This window comes from Saimiri boliviensis, chromosome 6 (assembly GCF_048565385.1).
Source record: "Saimiri boliviensis isolate mSaiBol1 chromosome 6, mSaiBol1.pri, whole genome shotgun sequence".
In the NCBI taxonomy this organism is placed as follows: Eukaryota; Metazoa; Chordata; class Mammalia; order Primates; family Cebidae; genus Saimiri; species Saimiri boliviensis.
Window position 1 is genome coordinate 18252801 of NC_133454.1, and position 22182 is coordinate 18274982.

At 41.9% G+C, this 22182-nt stretch overlaps 1 protein-coding gene and 1 long non-coding RNA gene across 3 annotated transcripts in view; one reads left to right on the forward strand and one right to left on the reverse strand.

Annotated features, from left to right (window-relative positions):
• Window positions 1-13357, reverse strand: part of ANKRD42 (ankyrin repeat domain 42) — a 75299-nt gene extending 61942 nt beyond the window's left edge. Inside the window, exons 1-2 of one of the 2 annotated variants that reach the window (XM_003935095.4) lie at window positions 12341-13357; window positions 8091-8254 (exon numbers count right to left, since the gene is read on the reverse strand). In XM_003935095.4, the coding sequence (XP_003935144.3) occupies window positions 8091-8254; window positions 12341-12398 (222 nt within the window). In that variant the 5' untranslated portion in view covers window positions 12399-13357. The remainder of the gene's footprint in view (window positions 1-8090; window positions 8255-12340) is intronic. The other variant, XM_074400385.1, reaches the window with a different exon arrangement.
• Window positions 13358-13404: 47 nt separating this feature from the next.
• On the forward strand, window positions 13405-15731 carry LOC120360970 (uncharacterized). Its single transcript, XR_005577341.1, has 2 exons — window positions 13405-13600; window positions 15490-15731. It is a non-coding gene; the product is annotated as an uncharacterized LOC120360970 (long non-coding RNA).
• Window positions 15732-22182: the final 6451 nt, after the last annotated feature.

Sequence of the window (22182 nt, forward strand, 5' to 3'; positions counted from 1 at the left end):
TCAATTTTAGAGTAGATGCAATGTGGTGCTGAGAAGAATGTATATTCTGTAGATTTCAGGTGAGTTCTGTAAATGTCTATTAGGTTTGCTTGTTCCAGGTCTGAGTTCAAGTCCTGGATATCCTTGTTAATTTTCTGTCTTGTTGATCAGTCTAATATTGACAATGGGGTCCTAAAGTCTCCCACTATTATTGTGTGGGAGTCTAAATCTCTTTGTAAATCATTAAGAACTTGCTTTATGTATCTGGGTGCTCCTGTATTGGGTGCATATATATTTAGGATCCTTAGCTCTTCTTGTTGCATTGATCCTTTTACCATTATGTAACGTCCTTCTTTGTCTCTTTTGATCTTTGTTGGCTTAAAGTCTCTTCTCTGATTTTTTTTTTTTTTTTTTTTTTGAGACAGAGTTTCACTCTTGTTACCCAGGCTGGAGTGCAATGGCGCGATCTCGGCTCACTGCAACCTCCGCCTCCTGGGTTCAGGCAATTCTCCTGCCTCAGCCTCCTGAGTAGCTTGGATTACAGGCATCTGCCACCATGCCCAGCTACTTTTTTGTATTTTTAGTAGAGACGGGGTTCCACCATGTTGACCAGGATGGTCTCGATCTCTTGACCTTGTGATCCACCCGCCTTGGCCTCCCAAAGTGCTGGGATTACAGGCTTGAGCCACCGGGCCCGGCCCCTCTTCTCTGATTTAAAACTTAATCAGAGAAGAGAATTGCAAATTCTGCCTTTTTTTTTTTTTCTCTCTCTCTCTATTTGCTTGGTAAGTCTTTATCCCTTTATTTTGAGCCTTTGTGTATACTTGCATGTGAGATGGGTTTCCTGGATACAGCACACCAATGGGTAATGGCTTTTTATCCAATTTGCTAGTCTGTGTCTTTTGATTGGGGCATTTAGCCCATTTACATTTAGGGTTAATATTGTTATGTATGAATTTGATCCTGCCATTTTGATGCTAGCTGGCTGTTTTGCCCATTAGTTGATGCAGTTTCTTCATTGTGTCGATGCTCTTTATCATTTGGTATGTTTTTGGAGTGGCTGGTACTGGTTTTTCCTTTGTTTAGTGCTTCTTTCAGGAGCTCTCGTAAAGCAGGCCTAGTGGTGCTGAAATCTCTGAGTAATTGTTTGTTCATAAAGGATTTTATTTCTCCTTCGCTTATGAAGCTTAGTTTGGCTGGAAATGAAATTCTGGGTTGAAAGTTCTTTTCCTTAAGGATGTTGAATATTGGCCCCCACTCTCTTCTGGTTTGTAGGGTTTCTGCTGGGAGATCCACTATGAGTCTGATGGGCTTCCCTTTGTGGGTAACCCAACCTTTCTCTCTGGCTGCCCTCAGCATTTTCTCCTTCATTTCAACCCTGGTGAATCTGACGATTATGTGCCTTGGGGTTGCTCTTCTTCAGGAATATCTTTGTGGTGTTCTCTGTATTTCCTGGACTTGATTATTGGCCTGCCTTACTAGGTTAGGGAAGTTTTCCTGGATAATATCCTGAAGGGTATTTTCCAGCTTGGATTCATTCTCTCCATCACATTCAGGTATACCTATCAAATGTAGATTAGGTCTTTTCACATAGTCCTATTTTTCTTGGAGATTTTGTTTCTTTTTACCCTTTTTTCTCTAATCTTGCCTTCTCATTTTATTTCATTGAGTTGATCTTCAACCTCTGATATCCTTTCTTCTGCTTGGTCAATTTGGCTGCTGAAACTTGTGTATGCTTTGCAAAGTTCTCATGTTGTGTTTTTCAGCTCCATCAATTCACTTATATTCCTCCCTAAGCTGTTTATTCTCGTTAGCATTTCATCAAACCTTTTTTCAAGGTTCTTAGTTTCTTTGCATTGGGTTAGAACATGTTCTTTTAGCTCAGAGAAGTTTCTTATTACCCACATTCTGAAGCCTGATTCTGTCAATTCATCACACTCATTCTCCATCCAGTCTTGTTCCCTTCCTGGTGAGGAGTTGTGATCCCTTGGAGGAGGAGGGGCATTCTGGTTTTGGGTGTTTTCATCCTTTTTGCGCTGGTTTCTTCCCATCTTTGCGGATTTATCCACCTGTCATCTTTGTAGTTGTTGGCTTCCAGATTGGGTCTCTGAGTGGACATCCAGTTTGTTGATGATAAAGTTATTTCTTTCTGTTTCTTAATTTTCCTTCTGATATTCAGGCCCCTCTGCTCTAGGACTGCTGAGGTCCACTCCAGGCCCTGCTTGCCTGAGGATCACCTTCAGCGGCTGCAGAACAGTAAGGGTTGCTGTCAGTTTCTTCTGCTGCTATCTTTGTCCCAGAAGGATACCCGCTAGATGTCAGTCTGAGCTCTCCTTTATGAGGTGACTCTTTGGATATAAGCGGGTCAGCGAGCAGCTTGAGGAGACAGTCTGGCCTTTACATGTGCTGAGCTGTGAGCTCCATTTTTCATTCAGAGCTGCTGGGCAGGTATGTTTAAGTCTGCTGTAGCAGAACTCATAAATGCCTTTTTTTCCCCCCTGGTGCTCTGTACCAGGGAGTTAGGGCTTTATTCATAAGTTTCTGCCATGCTTCTGCTTTTTTTCAGGGCTGCCCTGCCCAGTAAGCAGGCAGCCTAGTCACAGTCTGCCTGCAGAGGCCTTGCTGAGCTGCTGTGGGCTCCGCCCAGCTGTTGTGTGAACGTCCCTGTAGTCCCTCCGCGCTTTTGCTGGGAGCTGCAATCCTGAGCTGCACCTATTCGGCCATCTTGGATCTGTCTTCCCATAAACATAAATTTAACTCAACAAATTCAGCAACATGAGAAACATTTATTGTGAACCTACGACGTGACTCCAATATGCCAAACACTATGCTAAGTATTGTGGGAAAAAAAAGATGAGTAATTTTTTTCAATTGTGTTTGCAGCTGCCACTGTGCCGCCGTCACTCTCCAACGCCAGTGTCGCCTCTCGCTTGCTGAGCTCCAGCCGAAGGAGAAGGTGGGTAAGTAAGGAGGTCTCTATACCATGGCTCATACAGAGCAGACTGCCCGCAAATCTACCAGTGGTAAAGCATCCAGGAAGCAACTGGCTACAAAAGCCACTCGCAAGAGTGTGCCCTCTATTGGAGGGGTGAAGAAACTTCATCATCACAGGCCTGGTACTGTGGTACTCCGTGAAATTAGACATTATCAGAAGTCCACTGAACTTCTGATTCCCAAACTTCCCTTCCAGCGTCTGGTGCGAGAATTTGCTCAGGACTTTAAAACAAATCTGCGCTTCCAGAGTGCAGCTATTGGTGCTTTGCAGGAGGCAAGTGAGGCCTATCTGGTGGGCGTTTTTGAAGACACCAACCTTTGTGCTATCCATGCCAAATGTGTAACAATTATGCCAAAATACATCCAGCCAGCATGCCACATACATGGAAAGTGTGCTTAAGAATCCACTATGATGGGAAACATTTCATTCTAAAAAAAAAAAAAAAATCTCTTCTTCCTGTTATTGGTAGTTCTGAATGTTAGATAATTTTTTTCCATAGGGTCAAAAGGTAACTAGGTATACGACTGTGAGTGGAAAAATAGGGGACAGAAATCAGGTATTGGCAGTTTTTCCATTTACTTTTGTATGTGAATTTTTAATATAAATGCAGAGACGTAAAGCATTAATGCAAGTTAAAATGTTTCAGTGAACAAGTTTCGGCGGTTCAACTTTATAATTATAAATAAACCTGTTAAATTTCTCTGGGGGAAAAAAAAAGATGAGTAAGACCCAAATGGTATCAAAGAGCTCAAAATCTAATAGCAAATAAAATTTAAAATTATTCCCTTATTAACATTTAAAAGATTCAGAGGTAGCACTAAGGAGTCAGTAACTAATTGGGAGATACGGACAGGAAAAATACAAAGCTTTACCGAGTAGGTGCTGACTGACCTGGATTTCGACCAGGTAACCAGTGGGGAGAGGTGAGACACGCAGATGAAACAGCATGTGCCTACTACCTGAAGTAATTTATAGATTCCATACTATTCCCATCAAGCTACCACTGACTTTCTTCACAGAATCAGAAAAAGCTACTTTAAATTTCATATGGAACCAAAAAGAGCCCATATAAACAACACAATCCTAAGCAAAAAGAACAAAAAGAACACAGACCAATAGAACAGAACAGAGTCCTCAGAAATAACACCACACATCTACAACCATCTGATACTCGATAAACCTGACAAAAACAAGCAGTGGGGGAAGGATTCCCTAATAAATGGTGCTGGGAAAACAGGCTAGCCATATGTAGAAAATTGAAACTGAAGGCCGGGCGCGGTGGCTCAAGCCTGTAATCCCAGCACTTTGGGAGGCCGAGGCAGGTGGATCATGAGATCAAGAGATCGAGACCATCCTGGTCAACACGGTGAAACCCCGTCTCTACTAAAAATACAAAAAATTAGCTGGGCATGGTGGCGTGTGCCTGTAATCCCAGCTACTCAGGAGGCTGAGGCAGGAGAATTGCCTGAACCCAGGAGGCGGAGGTTGCGGTGAGCCGAGATCGTCCCATTGCACTCCAGCCTGGGTAACGAGAGAGAGCAAAACTCCGTCTCAAAAAAAAAAAAAAAAAGAAAGAAAATTGAAACTGAAACCCTTCCTTATAACTTATACAAAAATTAACTCAAGATGGATTAAAGTCTTAAACATAACACCTAAAACCATAAAAACCCTAGAAGAAAACCTAGGCAATACCATTCAGGACGTAGGCATAGGCAAAGACTTCATAACTAAAACACCAAAAGCAATGCAACAAAAGCCAAAATGGACAAATGGGATCTAAGTAAACTAAAGAGCTCTGCACAGCCAAAGAAACTATCATCAGAGTGAACAGGCAACCTACAGAATGGGAGAAAAATTTTGCTATCTATCCATCTCACAAAGGTCTAATATCCAGAATTTACAAGGAACTTAAATTTGCAAGAAAGAAACAAACCACCCCATCAAAAAGTGGGCAAAGGATATGAACAGACATTTATCAAAAGAAGACATTTATGCGGCCAACAAACATATGAGAAAGAAGTTCATTACTGGTAATTAGATAAATGCAAATCAAAACCACAATGAGATACCATCTCATGCCAGTTACAATGGCATTCATTAAAAAGTCAGGAAACAACAGATGTTGGAGAGGATATGGAGAAACAGGAACGCTTTTACACTATTGGTGGAAGTGTAAATTAGTTCAACCACTGTGAAAGACAGTGTGGTGACTCCTCAAGGACCTAGAAATAGAAATACCATTTGACCCAGCAATCCCATTACTGGGTATATACCCAAAGGATTATAATCATTCTACCATAAAGACATGCATACGTATGTTTACTGCAGCACTATTCACAATAGCAAAGACTTAAAACCAACCCAAATGCTCATCAATGATAGATTGGATAAAGAAAATGTGGCACATATACACCATGGAATACTATGCAACCATAAAAAATAATGAGTTCATGTCCTTTGCAGGGACATGGATGAAGGTGGAAACCATCATTTTCAGCAAACTAACACAAGAACAGAAAACCAAACACCACATGTTCTCACACATAAGTGGGAGTTGAACAACGAGAACACATAGACACAGGGAGGGCAACATCACACAGCAGAGCCTGTTGGGGGTGGGGGGCTGGGGGAGGGAGAGCATTAGGACAAATACCTAATGCATGCAGGGCTTAAAACCTAGAAGATGGGTGGATGGGTGCAGCAAACCACCATGGCACATGTATACCTATGTAACAAACCTGCAAGTTCTGCACATGTATTCCAGAACTTAAAGTACATTAAAAAAAAAAAAGAAAGAAAGAAACGGCATGTGCAAAACCTATGATGATATGGAACAGTAGACTAATTTGGAAAATGATACTAGTCACCAGTACTATAACATAAAACAATTATAATGGGAGATAGAGAGAGAAGTCTACGATGTTAAATGGCTTTAACTTTATCCGATAGAGGACAGAGAGTTACTAAAGGGTTTTAAGCAAGGGCTTAAGTAATATCAGATTTTAGTTTTATAGGTGGACCACACAAAAAAGAATGACATTGATTAGATTTAAGGACATGAGTATGAGGATGAGGAGGACAAATTCAGGAGACAAAGACAGACCTGAATCAACTAACCTAGTGACCGGTTCTCACTTCATCAATGTTTATCATCAACTGTTCCTTCATCTAGACAAATGATAATGTGTTTTGCTTCTATGAACTATTAAAACAACTCAATGATGATTCAAAGGCTATTGCCCTGGAAAACTAAGAAAGGCAGGGAAAGTGTAACAGTTTTAGTGTTAGACTAATTGAATTTCAGATGCCACTCAGATATGCATGAGCTATGATCAAGCACCTATTACATAATACAAAAGTCAGGAGAGAAAGCAAATTAATGAATTATGTAGAAGTGAAAAGCCAAAGAAGTCTAAAAGACTGACTGGAGAAAGTATAAAGTAGGAGAGAAATGTAAACAACACTACATTTACAGGGTAGGAGTGAGTGAGGAGTAGTAGTAGACTCACTTAACCAAAGTAGACTAAGTGAGAGTAGTAAGAGAAGCTGAAAGGGCATCAGAAATGAGATGAAATAAATGACATGTCCTGATGTCTATTAGAATACGGCAGAGTAAAATCAGTACTTCCCCCTTCTCTTCAAAATCACCCAAAAGCAAAGAGCAATAAAAAAAAAAAAAAAAAAAAAAAAAAAAAAAAACAGAAAACTCCAAAAGTGCAGATCAAACAGGAATGTGAGAGGAAACAGCAGAGAGAACCACCTACTCAGGGATACCAGCTCACAAAGAATCATCAGGCTCCACTGAAAGGCCAAAGCAAAAATCCTTTGTTTATAATTACACTTAAGGGAAGCACATAAACTGGTAGAAGGAGAATCTCTGAACCAGATTTGGTTACAAGAAGCAGAGAAGTACAGATTAAGAAGACACCACAGTTCACCTGGATCATCCCAAAAAAAAAAGAAAGAAAAGAAAAAAAAAAGATATCACACAAGACTGCCATATTCATAGAAGGAAGTCATGTTTGTGTGTGGTAGGGGTAAAAACACACTGCACTGTTAACAGACCTATTGCAGCTTCTAAATTAAAATAAGCCCCCATACACATAACCTTCAGTCATGAGAAAAGTGCTAGTTATCCTTGGACAGAGGCCAAGGATCAGATTTGCATTAAAATACTCACTAAGCAGTTGGTACTAGCTAAAAATCGAAACCAAATATATATCCAACAATAAAAAAACAGATAAACTCTGATACCAGTCTAAGAATAGAATAAACAACATGACTGAAAGAAATGAACTACCGTACATATATGTAACCACATGGATAAAACTCAAAAACATACTGTTCAACAAAAATAGCAAGATGAAGAATAATATACATAATGTGAGGTCATTTATGTAACATAAAATAGAATTCAAAACAATTATAAAATCATATGTAATACCAGCATAAAAATAGGTGGGAATAACAAACAACAAAATCAGGGTAATAGTTATTTTTGGAGTTAGAAGCAGAGGAATGGCACCTGAGAGGGGTACTAGGGACTTCAAATGTACCTGCAACATATCATTTCTTTTCTAAAAATCTGATGCTACTAAAGCAAAACTATTAGAATAAGTATTCATTATATTATCCGCTCCAAGTTATCCTCTATGCTTGCCTTTGGAACCAAATCACCATATTGTGAGGAAGTAAAAACTAGCTCACATGTGGAGTCCTCACAAACAGGCCCACAGGGACAAAGTTTACAGTGCCTAGTCTATAACCAGCATCAACCGCCAGAGACATCTTGAGTGAACAAGCCTTCAGAAGAACCTAGTCCCAGCTTTTTAATATTCCCGCTGAAGCCCCAGATATCATGCAGCAGAGACAAGCTGTCTCTGGCATCCAACTCCTTGGTTTGTTACGAGTATAAATAAATCATTATTTTATGATGCTAAATTTTGGGATAATTTTGTTGTAAAGCCCTAGCAAAGTGGAATACCCAAATATTAAACTGACTATGACTGAAAATATATGCAATACCTAGCGTAAGGTCTCAGCCTTGCTTGCTAAATTTACAAAGCTGCTATAGCTGTAAACTTATCTCAGTTTAGTGATATACATAGTTTCTTACCTCCAAACTTCCAGAATGTGCTGCCCAATGTAAAGGGGTAAACTTATAGAGAACATCGACTTCATTAATGCTGGCTCCACGTTCCACTATTTCTGAAAGCTGCTTTATATCTCCAGCTCTTACTGCATCATGTATTCTGCCAAAATGTACCTTCTTCCTGGAACCTATTGAAAAGTCAAATTACTTACAATGTACTATAAAACTGTGAAGAGAAAAAAAAAAAAACTAAAACAATGGTCCAATAGAAAGCACAAAATCAGTTTATTTTCAAATAATTGACTACAAAGATGTTTGTCATTAATATCTTAAACAGACTTCCGGTTCCAACACTTACATGTAAAAACCATGAAGGTTGATACTCTCATCCTTATAGAGAAAAAGGAATAAACTGAAAATGAACAACTTTTCTTAGACCCATCAGAGAACTGGGGTCTCAAGGCAAACTGCCACCCCCAAATCTGGAGAAACAAATGCAGAAAAATATAATCCTGGAGCAGAAGCACTGGAGCCAAAAAGTGGTAGAAGCACTTCCATGGTAATTTTGATGACTTACCAGAGGTTGAGTACGTAGTAGCCAAACAATGAGAAACCTGCAGGGCCCACAGTCTTCCTTAGGGAGCCACTACACTTTTAGAGATTTTTACCTTCAGACACCTCACTAGGTCACCATTGTGAAATGCCAGGAACTCATGTCTTTGGCAGAGAGAAGGGGAAAGTACCTATTTTGAAACATGCCCAACGTGTTCTCCATAACGAAGGCCTCCCTAGTGAAAAAGGCTTCACCAGAGCCTCAGCTCATAGATGCAGATATATTTTATCAAAATCTTTCTTATATTTCTAATTTATGTCTTACGCTAAGACAGGAATGGTAGGCCACAATTTTTAATTCACTTACTCTTAGTGCTTCATATTTTATAATTTAATTAATAAGCAATGTGAACCAGAGGCAATAAAGGCATCTAAGCATGAACAGACAGCTATTAGAGAAGGATGACTGAGTAACAGTTCAATTGCAGAATTCTCTGAACAAAACAGGCATGATTCCTGTCCTGAAGTTGTTTTGACAACAGCTCACCAACACTCCTGGCAAATGATCTGTGCAACCTTGTACTACTGTTTATCTATATACATGTTATCTCCACAATCAGAATGTTAATTTCTTGAGGGCAAAAATCATATTTTATACTGGAATTCTATCTTACTCTTACTATATCTTTTTATATACTCTATTTATATCTTTGCTCCTACCAAAATGCTATAAATGTACTCAAAAAGCCTTTCGGAACATCTACTGTGTGCCAGGTACTATGATAACATGATAGAAAATGGACAGGGATTTAATACCTTTTTTTCCACCAACACATTAAAATCTATTTGGATAATTACACAATGAAAATAAAAACCTGACAGCAGTGTCCTCAGAGAGTACAGGTAAAATTAAGGAGAAACAAAACAAGTCATAGAAGAGGAGGAAACATTTGAGCAAGAACTTGAAGAATTAAGATATATGGCAAATGGGAAAGAGAGCATATGTAAGGTGTGCACACATACACATACACATACACACACACACACCTTTAATGAATGTTCACTGAGGCTGGGCACCGTGGCTCACACCTGGAATCTCAGCATTTTGGGAGGCTGAGGCAGACAGATCATGGAGTCAAGAGATTGAGACTATCCAGGCCAACATGGTGAAACCCCATCTCTACTAAAAATACAAAAATTAGCTGGACATGGTGGCACACACCTGCAGTCCTAGCTACTCAAGAGATTGAGGCAGGAGAATCACTTGAACCCGGAGGAGGAGGTTGCAGTGAGCCGAGATCGTGCCATTGCACTCCAGCCTGGCAACAGAGCAAGACTCCATCTCAAAATGAATGAATGAATGATGAATGAATGTTCAATGACGTTAATCCCTAGGCTGGACCTTCCTTCTTCTCCTTTACAATAGCACAGCTAGACCTACAAATGATGTTTTGTTTTGTTTTGTTTTTTTTGAGACAGAGTTTCGCTCTTGTTACCCAGGCTGGAGTGCAATGGCGCGATCTCGGCTCACCGCAACCTCCGCCTCCTGGGCTCAGGCAATTCTCCTGTCTCAGCCTCCTGAGTAGCTGGGATTACAGGCACGTGCCACCATGCCCAGCTAATTTTTTTTTTGCACTTTTAGTAGAGACGGGGTTTCACCATGTTGACCAGGTTGGTCTCGATCTCTCGACCTCGTGATCCACCCGCCTCAGCCTCCCAAAGTGCTGGGATTACAGGCTTGAGCCACCGCGCCCGGCTACAAATGATGTTTTAACCACTCTACTTATTTTACACAGAGACACTCCTCTAATCCATTTTATACCAATTACCCTGATGACTTCATGCCCCTACACCAAACTGATACTGGTTGTCCACTGCTATTCTACAAAACCAAGTCCAAACTCTCAGAATGACCTCTATGGCCTACCATAATTTGGCTTCATCTAATTTTATGGCCTTTTTTCTCACCATACTCCATCCTGATTCATTCACTCATCCACCCACCCATCTACTGAACATTAGTTTGGTGTCTACCATAAGGATAAAAAGATGAAGACACCCTCAAGGAACTTACAGATTAGTAAAGAAGATACAAACACAAAATACAAAATAATGTGGTAAAAGCAATGATGGAAATAGTCATAGGAACTTGTGAAAACACAGAAGACTTCAATCTCAGCTAGGGCAGGAGAGAAGGGGAACTGAGACGGATTCCTGGAGAAAGAAATATCTAAGAATCTTCAATGATTAACATGAGTTTGCCAAATAAAGTGGGAGCAGTGAAAGGCCTCCTAAACAGCATGAACAGTGGGATGTGGTCAAGAAACGGCATACACACACAAAGACACACACACACACACACACACACACACACAGACACACACACACAATCCTATTACTAAAGCATTGAGGTGAAAAAGAGGCTAGAACTAGGTAAGAGGCAGACAGTGGTGGAACTTATTTCTAAAAACTTGGAATTGAGCAGACAGTGGAGAATCACTTAGGAATTTTAAACAGAAGAATTATTTATACTGACTGAGGTTTGTCAGGCTGAGTTTACAAGGCTAGATTCAGGGAAGATAATTTATTGAATGCACAGCAAAAAAGGCAAGACTAGAGAGTAGGTAGATCATGTAAGAAAACAGTTTTACAATAGTCTAGACCAGAAAAACGGAGGCCCTGAACAGTGGGAACAGAAAGGGAGACAGATTTAACAAATATTAATAAAATTCGAATGAACTAAACTGGAATAGATACAGCAGGTGAAATAAGGGAAAAGTAATGAAACAACTCCAAGGCGTCTGGCTTTGTCATCTCAGTGCTGTGGTGCCATTAATTGAGACAGCAAACGCTGAAGGACAGAGAGGAGACATAGATAGAAAATTACATTTGGGACATGCTGCTCTTGAGGTACCCAAGGAAGATTTCCAGAAGGGAGACATATATTTAAGTCTGCAGCTCAGAGGAGAGATACAGAGTTCAGGTCTCAGTGTTAGGTGTGTCTCTGCATTAGAATACTTTTTCTGACACCCCTGCTCACCCCCTACTGGAACCAGTGGTACTCTGCCATCCTTTATAACACTCACCTCACTAGTCATTAGTTTTTCAGTATTTCTCTTCCTCACTAGAAGTTAAAGAATGCACCTGTCTTCTTTACTGATAGTTCCTTAACACGGAGCACAAAGTAGGCACGCAGTAAATATTTACCGGATGGCTGAATGAGTAACATAGATTTGGGGGCCATGAGGAGTGAAGTCATAGAAAATGACAAGAAAAAGAGAACCAATGATGGCATCACCAAGGGAGAAAATCAGCATTTAAGAAGAGGGCAGAAGAAAAGAAAACAGCAAAGGAAAGGGTCACTCAATGGAGCGAAAGAAGAAAACTCAGAAAGTCTAATTTGTCATCTCCACGGGGTCAAACGCTGCAAGGAAGTCAACGAAGAACTTAAAAGGGTCCGTAAGAGTGAACAAGAGTTGATGTCAATCTGGGCAAGGAGACTCGGAGGAATGGTGCAGATGGAAAAAAAAGGAAAGAAAGCTGAAACGAGATAGAATGGGGGAGAGGTGAACAGCTTTGGTTCACCCTGAAACCAGATTTAAAAGGGAAAGGGGGAGTGACCACTAATAAAAGGAAATGCCAGAAAGGGCTAAGGCGGTTGCGGGCTGAAGTGAGAAAAGGAACGTGGCAGAGACGAGGGCCAACGGAACTGTCTGACTTACAGGGGTCTGCAGTCTCCCTAGAGGAAGCGGAGGGGCCTGAATTGGCCACCCCGGGCATGGTGCAACACCTCCGACTCTGGGGAGGAGTTGTGTCGAGTCCCCTGCTGCTGCGGCAGTCTTCACCTGCTCTCACCCACGAGCCACGGCAGCGGCAGCGGCCCTCTTCTCCGTCGTCTCCAGTACTGGGCCCACCGCCCTCTCCCTCTCTCTCCCAGGAGCTGCAGCGGAAACCTTCGTCTTCACCTTCTTTCTCCCAAAAGCCACCGAGGCGGCGGCTGGCGTCTTCACTGCCGCTCACACCGGAGGAGTCGCTGGCTATGTAGCCGAGGTCTTCACTTACGCCCTCCCAAGAACTACTAAGGCTGTGGCCGTCATCGACACTCCCTCCCTCCCAAGAGCCACTGAGGCGGCGACCGCTATCGTCACTGACTCTCTCCGCAAAGTCACTAGTTCGCGGGTCCCGGACGTCACTGACTCCCTCCCAAGTACCACTGAGGCGGAGGCCACGGTCTTCTCTGGCTGTTGCCCTGGAGTCGCTAGTTTGGTGGCCTCCAACTTCACTAAGATTCACGTCGCTGCTGCAGAAGCTGCGGTCTACCCCAACCCTCTCCAAAGAGCTGCTGTGACTGTGGCCACTATCTCCCCCAACTCCCTCCCGAGAGACGCTGCGGCGGTGGCCGAGGTCTTCACAGACGCTTCTCAAGTCACTGCGAGAGAAGCCGGCGTCTCCACTTAGGCTTCCCGTAGCGACCCTGGAGCGGCGGTCGCCCTCTTCAGGTTTTCTCTCCCGATTGTCTCGAACTCTTTCCCTTGACTTGGTGCGGGAATGGCCGTGTCGGCTGCTTATCGTCCACACGTGGTGGCTAGTGCGACGGCCGCCGTCTTCGTCTGCTACTCCCCGCGAGTCGCTGTGGCGGCGGCCGCTTTGGGCTGGTACCTTCTCCGAGTAGTTTTCCAGCCTCCCGACTCCAGCCGCTTGTCTGGAGGAGCCGCAGGCTCGTCGCCTTGGAAACTAGCAAACTTCCGACGCGCTGAGGTCATTTCCTGTTCCTCACGGTTACATCACTTCCGGTTTCGTTTCCTCCAGGTTTTTCTCATCTTTTAGTCCGGACTAATGGGGTCCTGGTGTGAACTCGTTTTTGGTGAAATTCGGCTGGGTCTCACCCGAGCCTATCTAGGTCCGTCTCTGGAGTGGCCTGTCATCGATCTCGCCCTCCATCGCTCAGCGACACAAGTGGAGGCCCCAGGACTGCAGTCTGCGTAGGTGACCTGTGTGGCGCGGGTCGGGCGGGGCCTTTTTATATTTGAGCAAACCTTTCTCAGTGGTGGTTGAAAGGAAATATGTTACCCTGTCATTTCGCGAGTATGGAAAAAGACCTAAAAGAGAATTTAGCAGCTGCAACCGCTGTTTTTATTGAGCACTAGCGGGCCAAACTTTAATAATCGCTTGTTAGGTGTTGCCCATATTTTGAGACTCTATATATCGGTACTTTGTTAAGGCCAGGCAGCAGGTAAGTTGTAAAACCAATATAAAAACATAGGTCGTTGGTCAAAAGACTGCTTCAGGTCTCCTGACTCCAAATCCGAGATTCCTTTCACGGTAGCGTGTTTACTGCTCAGATATTTCTCTTCAACCCTATTGCCTAACAACAGGAATTAATTCTTTCACTATTTATTGCAAATATATGGGTCACGTTTTGTGCGAGCATCTGAAAATACAGAAATTAGTAAGAATTCTCTGCCCTCCAGGGGCATCACCAACTTGGATTCCCCTCTCAGCCCAGTTTTTCCACCCTATTGCCTTCTCCCTTCAGGAATAGTCAACTGGTCCTGGACACATACCATGCTTTATCATATCTCTCTGCCTTGTCATGTGCTGTTCCTCTTACCAGGAAAGTAGCCTGCCTTTCCCTCAGTTTTGTTCTGTGAACGCTTTTGGGAAATTCTCTTGATGCTACCTCTACTCTCCTGACGTACAGTAAATTGTCTTTGAATTCCATCACGTTTTGTAATATTACTAATTGCTGTTTATTGAGTTCATGTGATCAGCCTGGCACTGTACTAAGTGCTTTATATTAGTTTTCATGTTCTTTTTTCACACCAACATGAATGAGTTTGACTCAGTTCTTATTATAACCTGCCAGAATAAGTATTCCTCTTCCTCTTTACAGAGTGAGAAATAAGGAACAAAAAAGTTAATTTCTTTAGGATAGACTGCTAGTAAGTAGTAAATACCTGACTTAAGATTCCAACCTAGGTCTTGGATTTTGCTGCAGGATTTCCTCAAAGTCCCTGAATTCCCACAACTTTTTATTAGATCACTTATCACATTGTTTTATAATTATCTGTTTAACAAGTTTTTTTCACCTCTCAAGGACCCTGAGCTTCTGGAAGGTAGGGACTCTATCTTATCATCTTGACATTTCTGACATCTAAAATACTTCATTTAAGAGAAGGGCTTAGTAACTGTTGTGTGGGTTGATCAATTGACTGTCAGGCAGGTGAACAAATAGGCTGAAGATAGATAGTTTTTCACTGTTGGAAGTGAATTTGGGATTAGTCATCCTAATCCCCTCACTTTAGAAATGGGGCAACTGGGCTGGGCACAGTGGCTCACATCTGCAATCCTAGCACTTTGGGAGGCCAAGGCGGGTGGATCACCTGAGGTCAGGAGTTCAAGACCAGCCAGGCCAACATGTCTCTACTAAAAATACAAAAATTAGCCAGGCATGGTAGCAGAAGCCAGTATCCCAGCTGCTCAGGAGGCTGAGGCAGGAGAATTGCTTGAACCAGGGAGGCAGAGGTTGCAGTGAGCCAAGATCGCACAATTGCACTCCAGTCTGGGTGACAAGAGTGAAACTCCAGCCAGGCGTGGTGGCTCACGCCTGCAATCCAAGCACTTTGGAGGCCAAGGCGGGCAAATCACCTGAGGTCGGGGTGTCAGGACCAGCCTGATCAACATGGTGAAACCCTGTCTTAAAAAAAGAAAAAGTGAAACTCCATCTCGAGAAAACCAAACAAGAAATGGGGCAACTGAGGCCTTTTGTATACGAGGTATTTCTTGAGTTACTAATGTGGGACAGTTTCTATGATAAATGATTTGCAAATACTATCCAACTTAATCTATATTGTTATTTTTATTTTTACAGATGAAGAAACAGCTCAGATTTGACCAAGATCACATAAGTAGGAGTTGAGGAATTGGAACCCACTATGACTGACTCCAAATTAATATAGTGTTTATAGCCACTTACATAATAATGGTAAAGGTTTTATTTTTTTCACTATACAATATGTAGTAGATAAATTTACTGAGGAAACGAGACAGCACATGACATATCTTAAAGGATACACACATGACAGGAAGGATTAGAAGACGAAACAGAAACAGAAAGCAGAGAAGCAGAGATAGTACAATCTCCTAAAATAAAAATAGAAGGAATTAAAAATAAAAGCAGAGGCCTAGCACAGTGGCTTATGCGTGTAATCCCAGCACTTTGGGAGGCTGAGGCAGGTGAATCACTTGAGGTCAAGAGTTCGAGACCAGCCTCCCCAGCAAGGTGAAACCCAGTTTCTACTGAAAATACAAATATTACCCAGCTGTGGTGGTGCACACCTGTAATTCTGGTTACTGAGAGGCTGAGGCAGGAAACTGGCTTAAACCCAAGAGACAGAGGTTGGCATTGAGCCAGGATTGTATCATTGCACTCCAGCCTGAGTGGCAGAGCAAGACTCTATCTCCAAAGTAATAATGAGAAGTTAATGAAATTGATAGTAATTAGCTGGTCGTTGAAAAGAACAATAAATAGACACTCAGCAAATCTGAGGAAGGAAAGGAAAGAAAATGGTATTGGAAACAAAGGAGGCCATGGAGGGACGATGGCTTGAGCCCTGGAGGTTGAGGCTGCATTGAGCCATGATTGCACCACTGCTCTCCAGCCTGTTCAACAGAGCTAGACGCTGTCTCGGAAAAAAAGAAAAGAAAGGGCAAAGGAACATTCTGCAAATGAGAAGGAGACTTTGAAAATCAGAAGCAAATTATTTTGTGTAAAGTTTTACACATTGAGTACCTCTTATCCAAAATGCATAGGACCAGAGTGTTTCACATTTTGGATTTTGGAGTATTTGCTTATACATAATGAGATATCTTGGGTATGGGACCACACATTAAACATGAAATTTGTTTTATGTATACCTTATACACATAGCCTGTGGGTAATTTTATACAACATTTTAAATCTGGTACATGAAACAAAGTTTATGTTAAGTATTTATGTGTGGAATTTTCTACTTGTTGGATCATGGCAGTGCTCAAAAAGTTTCAGCCTTCGGTGCATTTAGGATTTTGGGTTTTCAGATCAAGAATGTTCAACTTGGCCGGGCACGGTGGCTTCACACCTATAATCCCAACACTTTGGGAGGCCAAGGCGGATGGAACACAAGATCAGGAGTTCAAGACCAGTCTGGCCAAAATGGTGAAACCCTGTCTCTACTAAAAATACAAAAATTAGCTGGGCGTGGTGGCAGACACCTGTAATCCCAGCTACTTGGGAGGCTGAGGCAGGGAACTGTTTGAACCCAGGAAGCAGAGGTTGTAATGAGCTGAGGTCACACCACTGCACTCCAGCCTGGGCAACAGAGCAAAACTTTGTCTAAAAAAAAAACACCTGGCGTGGTGGTGCGGTGAGCCGAGGTCATGCCATTGTACTCCAGCTTGGGCAACAAAAGTGAAACTCCATCTCAAAAAACAATGTTCAACTTTTGGGAGGCCAAGATGGGTGGATCACTTGAGGTCAGAAGTTCAAGACAGCCTGGCCAACGTGGTGAAAACCCATCTCTACTAAAAATATAAAATTTAGCCGGGTGTGGTACATGCCTGTAATCCCAGCTACTTTGGAGACTGAGGAAAGAATCACTTGAACCCGGGAGGTGGAGGTTGCAGTGAGCTAAGAAAAAGAAAATTCACTTGGCTAATTTTTTCAGAAAATACAAATTTCAAAAAATTGACTCAAGTCAAAAAACTAATAAACTGGTAATTATAAAGGAATGTCCTAAAGCAGTCTAATCCCCCAATAAATGTCACCAGGAACAAAGCATAGAGAAGGATAGAGTACTTCCCAATTATAAAGCTAGCATAATCCTAACAGCTCTAACCGTGTCAAAAATTTAAATTCACATTGCCTGTGAGCCAACTGGTTGTTAGATCTTCAAAATAACTTGCTTTGATGCATGTAATATGATAGTCACGATAAAACTTTGTAATTGTTAATAATTAGAAATTTGAATATCCATCAGTAAAAGAACAACTAAATTATGTTGCATTCCTCATACAAAATACCATGCAGTGGTAGAAATGCAGATCTACATGCATTAATCTACATGGAAAAAGTTTTAAGATACAGGCAGTGAAAAATGGTGCAAAACAGTACATATGTGATTTCATTAAATTTTTTAAATATTTTTCTTTTTTTTTTTTTTTTGAGACGGAGTTTCGCTCTTGTTACCCAGGCTGGAGTGCAATGGCGCGATCTCGGCTCACCGCAACCTCCGCCTCCTGGGTTCAGGCAATTCTCCTGCCTCAGCCTCCTGAGTAGCTGGGATTACAGGCACGCACCACCATGCCCAGCTGATTTTTTGTATTTTTAGTAGAGACAGGGTTTCACCATGTTGACCAGGATGGTCTTGATCTCTTGACCTCGTGATCCACCCACCTCGGCCTCCCAAAGTGCTGGGATTACAGGCTTGAGCCACCATGCCCAGCCAATAGTTTTCTAATTCTATACTGAATTGTTACTCGGTCATTTTACAGAGCAAGAAAGAGGTTGTAAAAGGAGACTGTATTTTGTACTTGTATTATTGGATTTTAAAAATGTTAATCTTAAGTAAAAATATAGAAGCACAGAAAAACATGTACCATTACATAAAGCAGAAGGAGATAGTTCTAAAGTGTGTGTGGGCTGGGTGCAGTGACTCACACCTGTAATCCCAGCACTTTGGGAGGTTGAAGTGAGTAGACTGCTTGAGCCTAGGAGTTTGGGACCAGCCTGGCCAATATGGTAAAACCCTGCCTCTACTAAAAATACAAAAATTAGCCGGGCGTGGTGGCACATGCCTGTAATCCCAGCTACTCAGAAGGCTGAGGTAAGAGAATCACTTGAATGTGGGATCAGAGGTTGCAGTGAGCCAAGACTGCACCACTGCACTCCAGCCTGGGCAACACAGCAAGACTCTGCCTCAAAAAGAGTAAAAGTGAGTGTGGGTCAGAACAGATTGAGAAGCTAAGAAACGGACACTGGTTTTAACAAGGAGACATTGATAATACTAAGTAATTTTAATATAAAAAGGTAAGATACAAAATCAAGACTGCACAGGATTTCAAGGTAAGTGCCAGACTATGGAAGACGTTTCTTATGTGAAACAAGGTTCAGAATATATCCTGGTGTGGTCACCTCAGTATTCCCAGGAATTGGGACCTTTTGTGAGTGGGAAGCTACGATTTTGGTTAGTAAATAAATATGACCAGTCCTCTACCTCAGTTTTGCCGAAGTGGGATGATAAAGCAGGTTATCATAAATCAACATTTTATATCTTGTTTCAGAGAAGGGAACAGGGCCAACCCCAGGCCAAAAAAAAAAAAAAAAAAAATGACGTTGGTATTGGTGACAGTCTCTACTCCTTTCTGCCATTTTCTCTTACTTTCTAGTCATTCTTGTTCTCCCTTTGGTGCCCACTCCCATATCCTCACTGGGGTACTCCATGGGTACCTTTTTGACTCGTTTAGCTTACCCTTCAACACATGCTTAACACAATGCCCGTTATCTCTTGAGAGCTGACCCCATTTAGGATTAGGAAAAAAACTCCCCAGTTCTACAAGAGATCAGATCTTTCTTGATAGTAGTCTTTAGTTTCCATTTCTACCTCCAGTCAGCTACATTTTTCCACTTGCAGCATGGTTAGATGCCTCCTTAGATTTTCGTGAATATTTTGTATAAAATTCCATTAGGGTACTTACTAGGTACAAGTTGTAAGGTCAGTCATAAAAAAATAACAGAATTTTCTATTTTAGGTTAAGCTGTTAGTATGAGAATGTTTTAATTTTTATACATATAATTCCTTATTTTTCTTCCCAAAGCTTTTTATTTTTAGCTGAATTGCAATGAGATTGCTTTCTATTTTCCAAAACATCAAAGTTGGAAGTTTTCACTGGGAAAATTACAGTAAAACTAGGAGGATATCAATTTAATGAAATCTCTAGATTTAGGAAACATGCCATTTTATTTGTTTTCTCAAGCTTCAACTCGTAAGACAGTGTTCATCATCTCTGAGGCTTCCTTTAGCTTTCCTTCCTGCGCTTTACAGTGTTAGATTACTACTTCTAGCTAACAGTGCTATATATGTTGACTCTTTTTCTATCTTTGGGGATGCTGTTGATTTGATGTTGATTTCTGAATTCACCTGATCTGGCTATTCATTAGAAACAACTATGGAGCTTCTTAAATACTAGAAGTGCCCCTGAATGAGAATAAACTAAATGAGACTTTCCAGAGATTAGGAATCTCTTATATTCACTAATTCTAAATCAGGGGTAGTGGTGTGCACCTGTAATCTAGTTACCTGGGAAGCTGAGGTGGGAGACTAGCTTGATCCTAGGAGTGAAGCTAACTTGGGTAACATGGTAAGGCCCCATCTCTAAATTTAGTATTAAAATATTTTAAATTCTTATAAGTAATTCTAATGCACAGCCAAATATGCGGCAGATCTAAATCACTGCCCTCTATCTGGCCGCCTACCTCAAAGAATTGAACTCAATCCCAACTGTAAGTACTGGTGACCATCTTGGAGAACACTGGCCCACTTCCATTCCAAAGCTAATCCATCTGTGTGTTTTTGGTTTTTTTTGTTTTGTTTTGTTTTGTTTTTTTGAGATGGAGTTTCGCTCGTTACCCAGGCTGGAGTGCAATGGCGCAATCTCGGCTCACCGCAACCTCCGCCTCCTGTGTTTAGGCAATTCTCCTGCCTCAGCCTCCCGAGTAGCTGGGATTACAGGCACGCGCCACCATGCCCAGCTAATTTTTTGTATTTTTAGTAGAGACGGGGTTTCACCATGTTGACCAGGTTGGTCTCGATCTCTCGACCTTGTGATCCACCCACCTCGGCCTCCCAAAGTGCTGGGATTACAGGCTTGAGCCACCGCGCCCGGCGTGTTTTTGTTTTTTACATACAGTGTCCTGCTAGTTTTTCATACATTTGGTAGAGATGGAGTTTTGCCATGTTGCCCAGGCTGTTCTCAAACTCCTGGATTCAAGCAGTCAGTCCTCCCAAAGTGCTGGAATTACAGGCATGAGCCACTGCTCAGCCCCTCCTGTGCTATTGTTGATGCTGTCTCCTTACAACCTTAAGACTGGTAGACCAGTCATTTCCATTGAGGTTGTTTTAACATACTAATATCTCTCCTATTTGTCTAAATACAATTTAATCTCTGGAGTTAAACTTCATTTAAAAACTAGCTTTTAATATTTTGTTACCGCTCATCCACACCATCCATTGCACCAGGTGTTGGCACCCATACTCAGCTGTTCTTAGGTCAACAGAGTATTTTTCAATCTTAGATGTTTTCTTGACTTTTTTTTTTTTTTTTTTTGAGACAGAGTTTCACTCGTTACCCAGGCTGGAGTGCAATGGCGCAATCTCGGCTCACTGCAACCTCCGCCTCCTGGGTTCAGGCAATTCTCCTGCCTCAGCCTCCTGAGTAGCTGGAATTACAGGCACACGCCACCATGCCCAGCTAATTTTTTGTATTTTTAGTAGAGACGGGGTTTCACCATGTTGACCAGGATGGTCTCGATCTCTTGACCTCGTGATCCACCCGCCTCGGCCTCCCAAAGTGCTGGGATTACAGGCTTGAGCCACCGCGCCCGGCCTGTTTTCTTGACTTTTACTGGCTACCTTGTCCCTTGAAATTTTTTTTTCCCACACATGCCTGTAATCCCAGCACTCTGGGAGGCCAAGGCTGGCAGATCACTTAAGGTCAGGAGTTTGAGACCTGACTGGCCAACATGGGGAAACCTGTCTCTACTCAAAATTTAAAAGCCGGGCATGGTGGTGGGTTTCTGCAATCCCAGCTACTCAGGAGGCTGAGACAGGAGAATCACTTGAACCTGGGAGGTGGAGGTTGCAGTAAGCCAAGATGGTGCCATTGCAATGATGCAATCTGAGCACTGTCCAACCTAAGCAACTGAGCAAGACTATCTCAAAAAAAAAAAAAAAAAAAAAATTTATTCCCATTACTGGTTTTCTATTTTATTTCTGACCTTGCTGCCCACCAGTCTTTGTTCCCCCATCCTTGACCCACTTCTCTGTGTGGATACTGTTGATATATTTGTAGTTTTGAATGTCACCTTAAAAGCTATGGGTGCTCTCCCCAAAAAAATGTACAACAGGAAGTTTTGCCTATGTTTTTGGATTCACAGACCTCAGTTCTTCTATGGCAGGGTTCATATACATAAGTTCAGTTGTCACATGTTATACAACTCAACTCATGGCTACCAGTATTCTTACTCTGAATTGAACAATCTCTAGAACCATTCACTTGATTCTTAAAAAAAAGTTAAATGCATTTGTCACCTTTGTTTAAAATTTCTAGTGGCTGGTCTGGTCACCAGTTTATTAAATTCCTTAGCATGACCAAGAAGGCTCTTTACTTAAAAATAAAAGCCAGGCATGTGGCTTATGCCTTCCCAGAACTTTGGGAGGCCAAGACAGCAGGATCACTTGAGCCCAGGAATTTGAAACCAGCCTGGGCTAGACAGACTATCTCTCTACTAAAAAAAAAAAAAAATTTA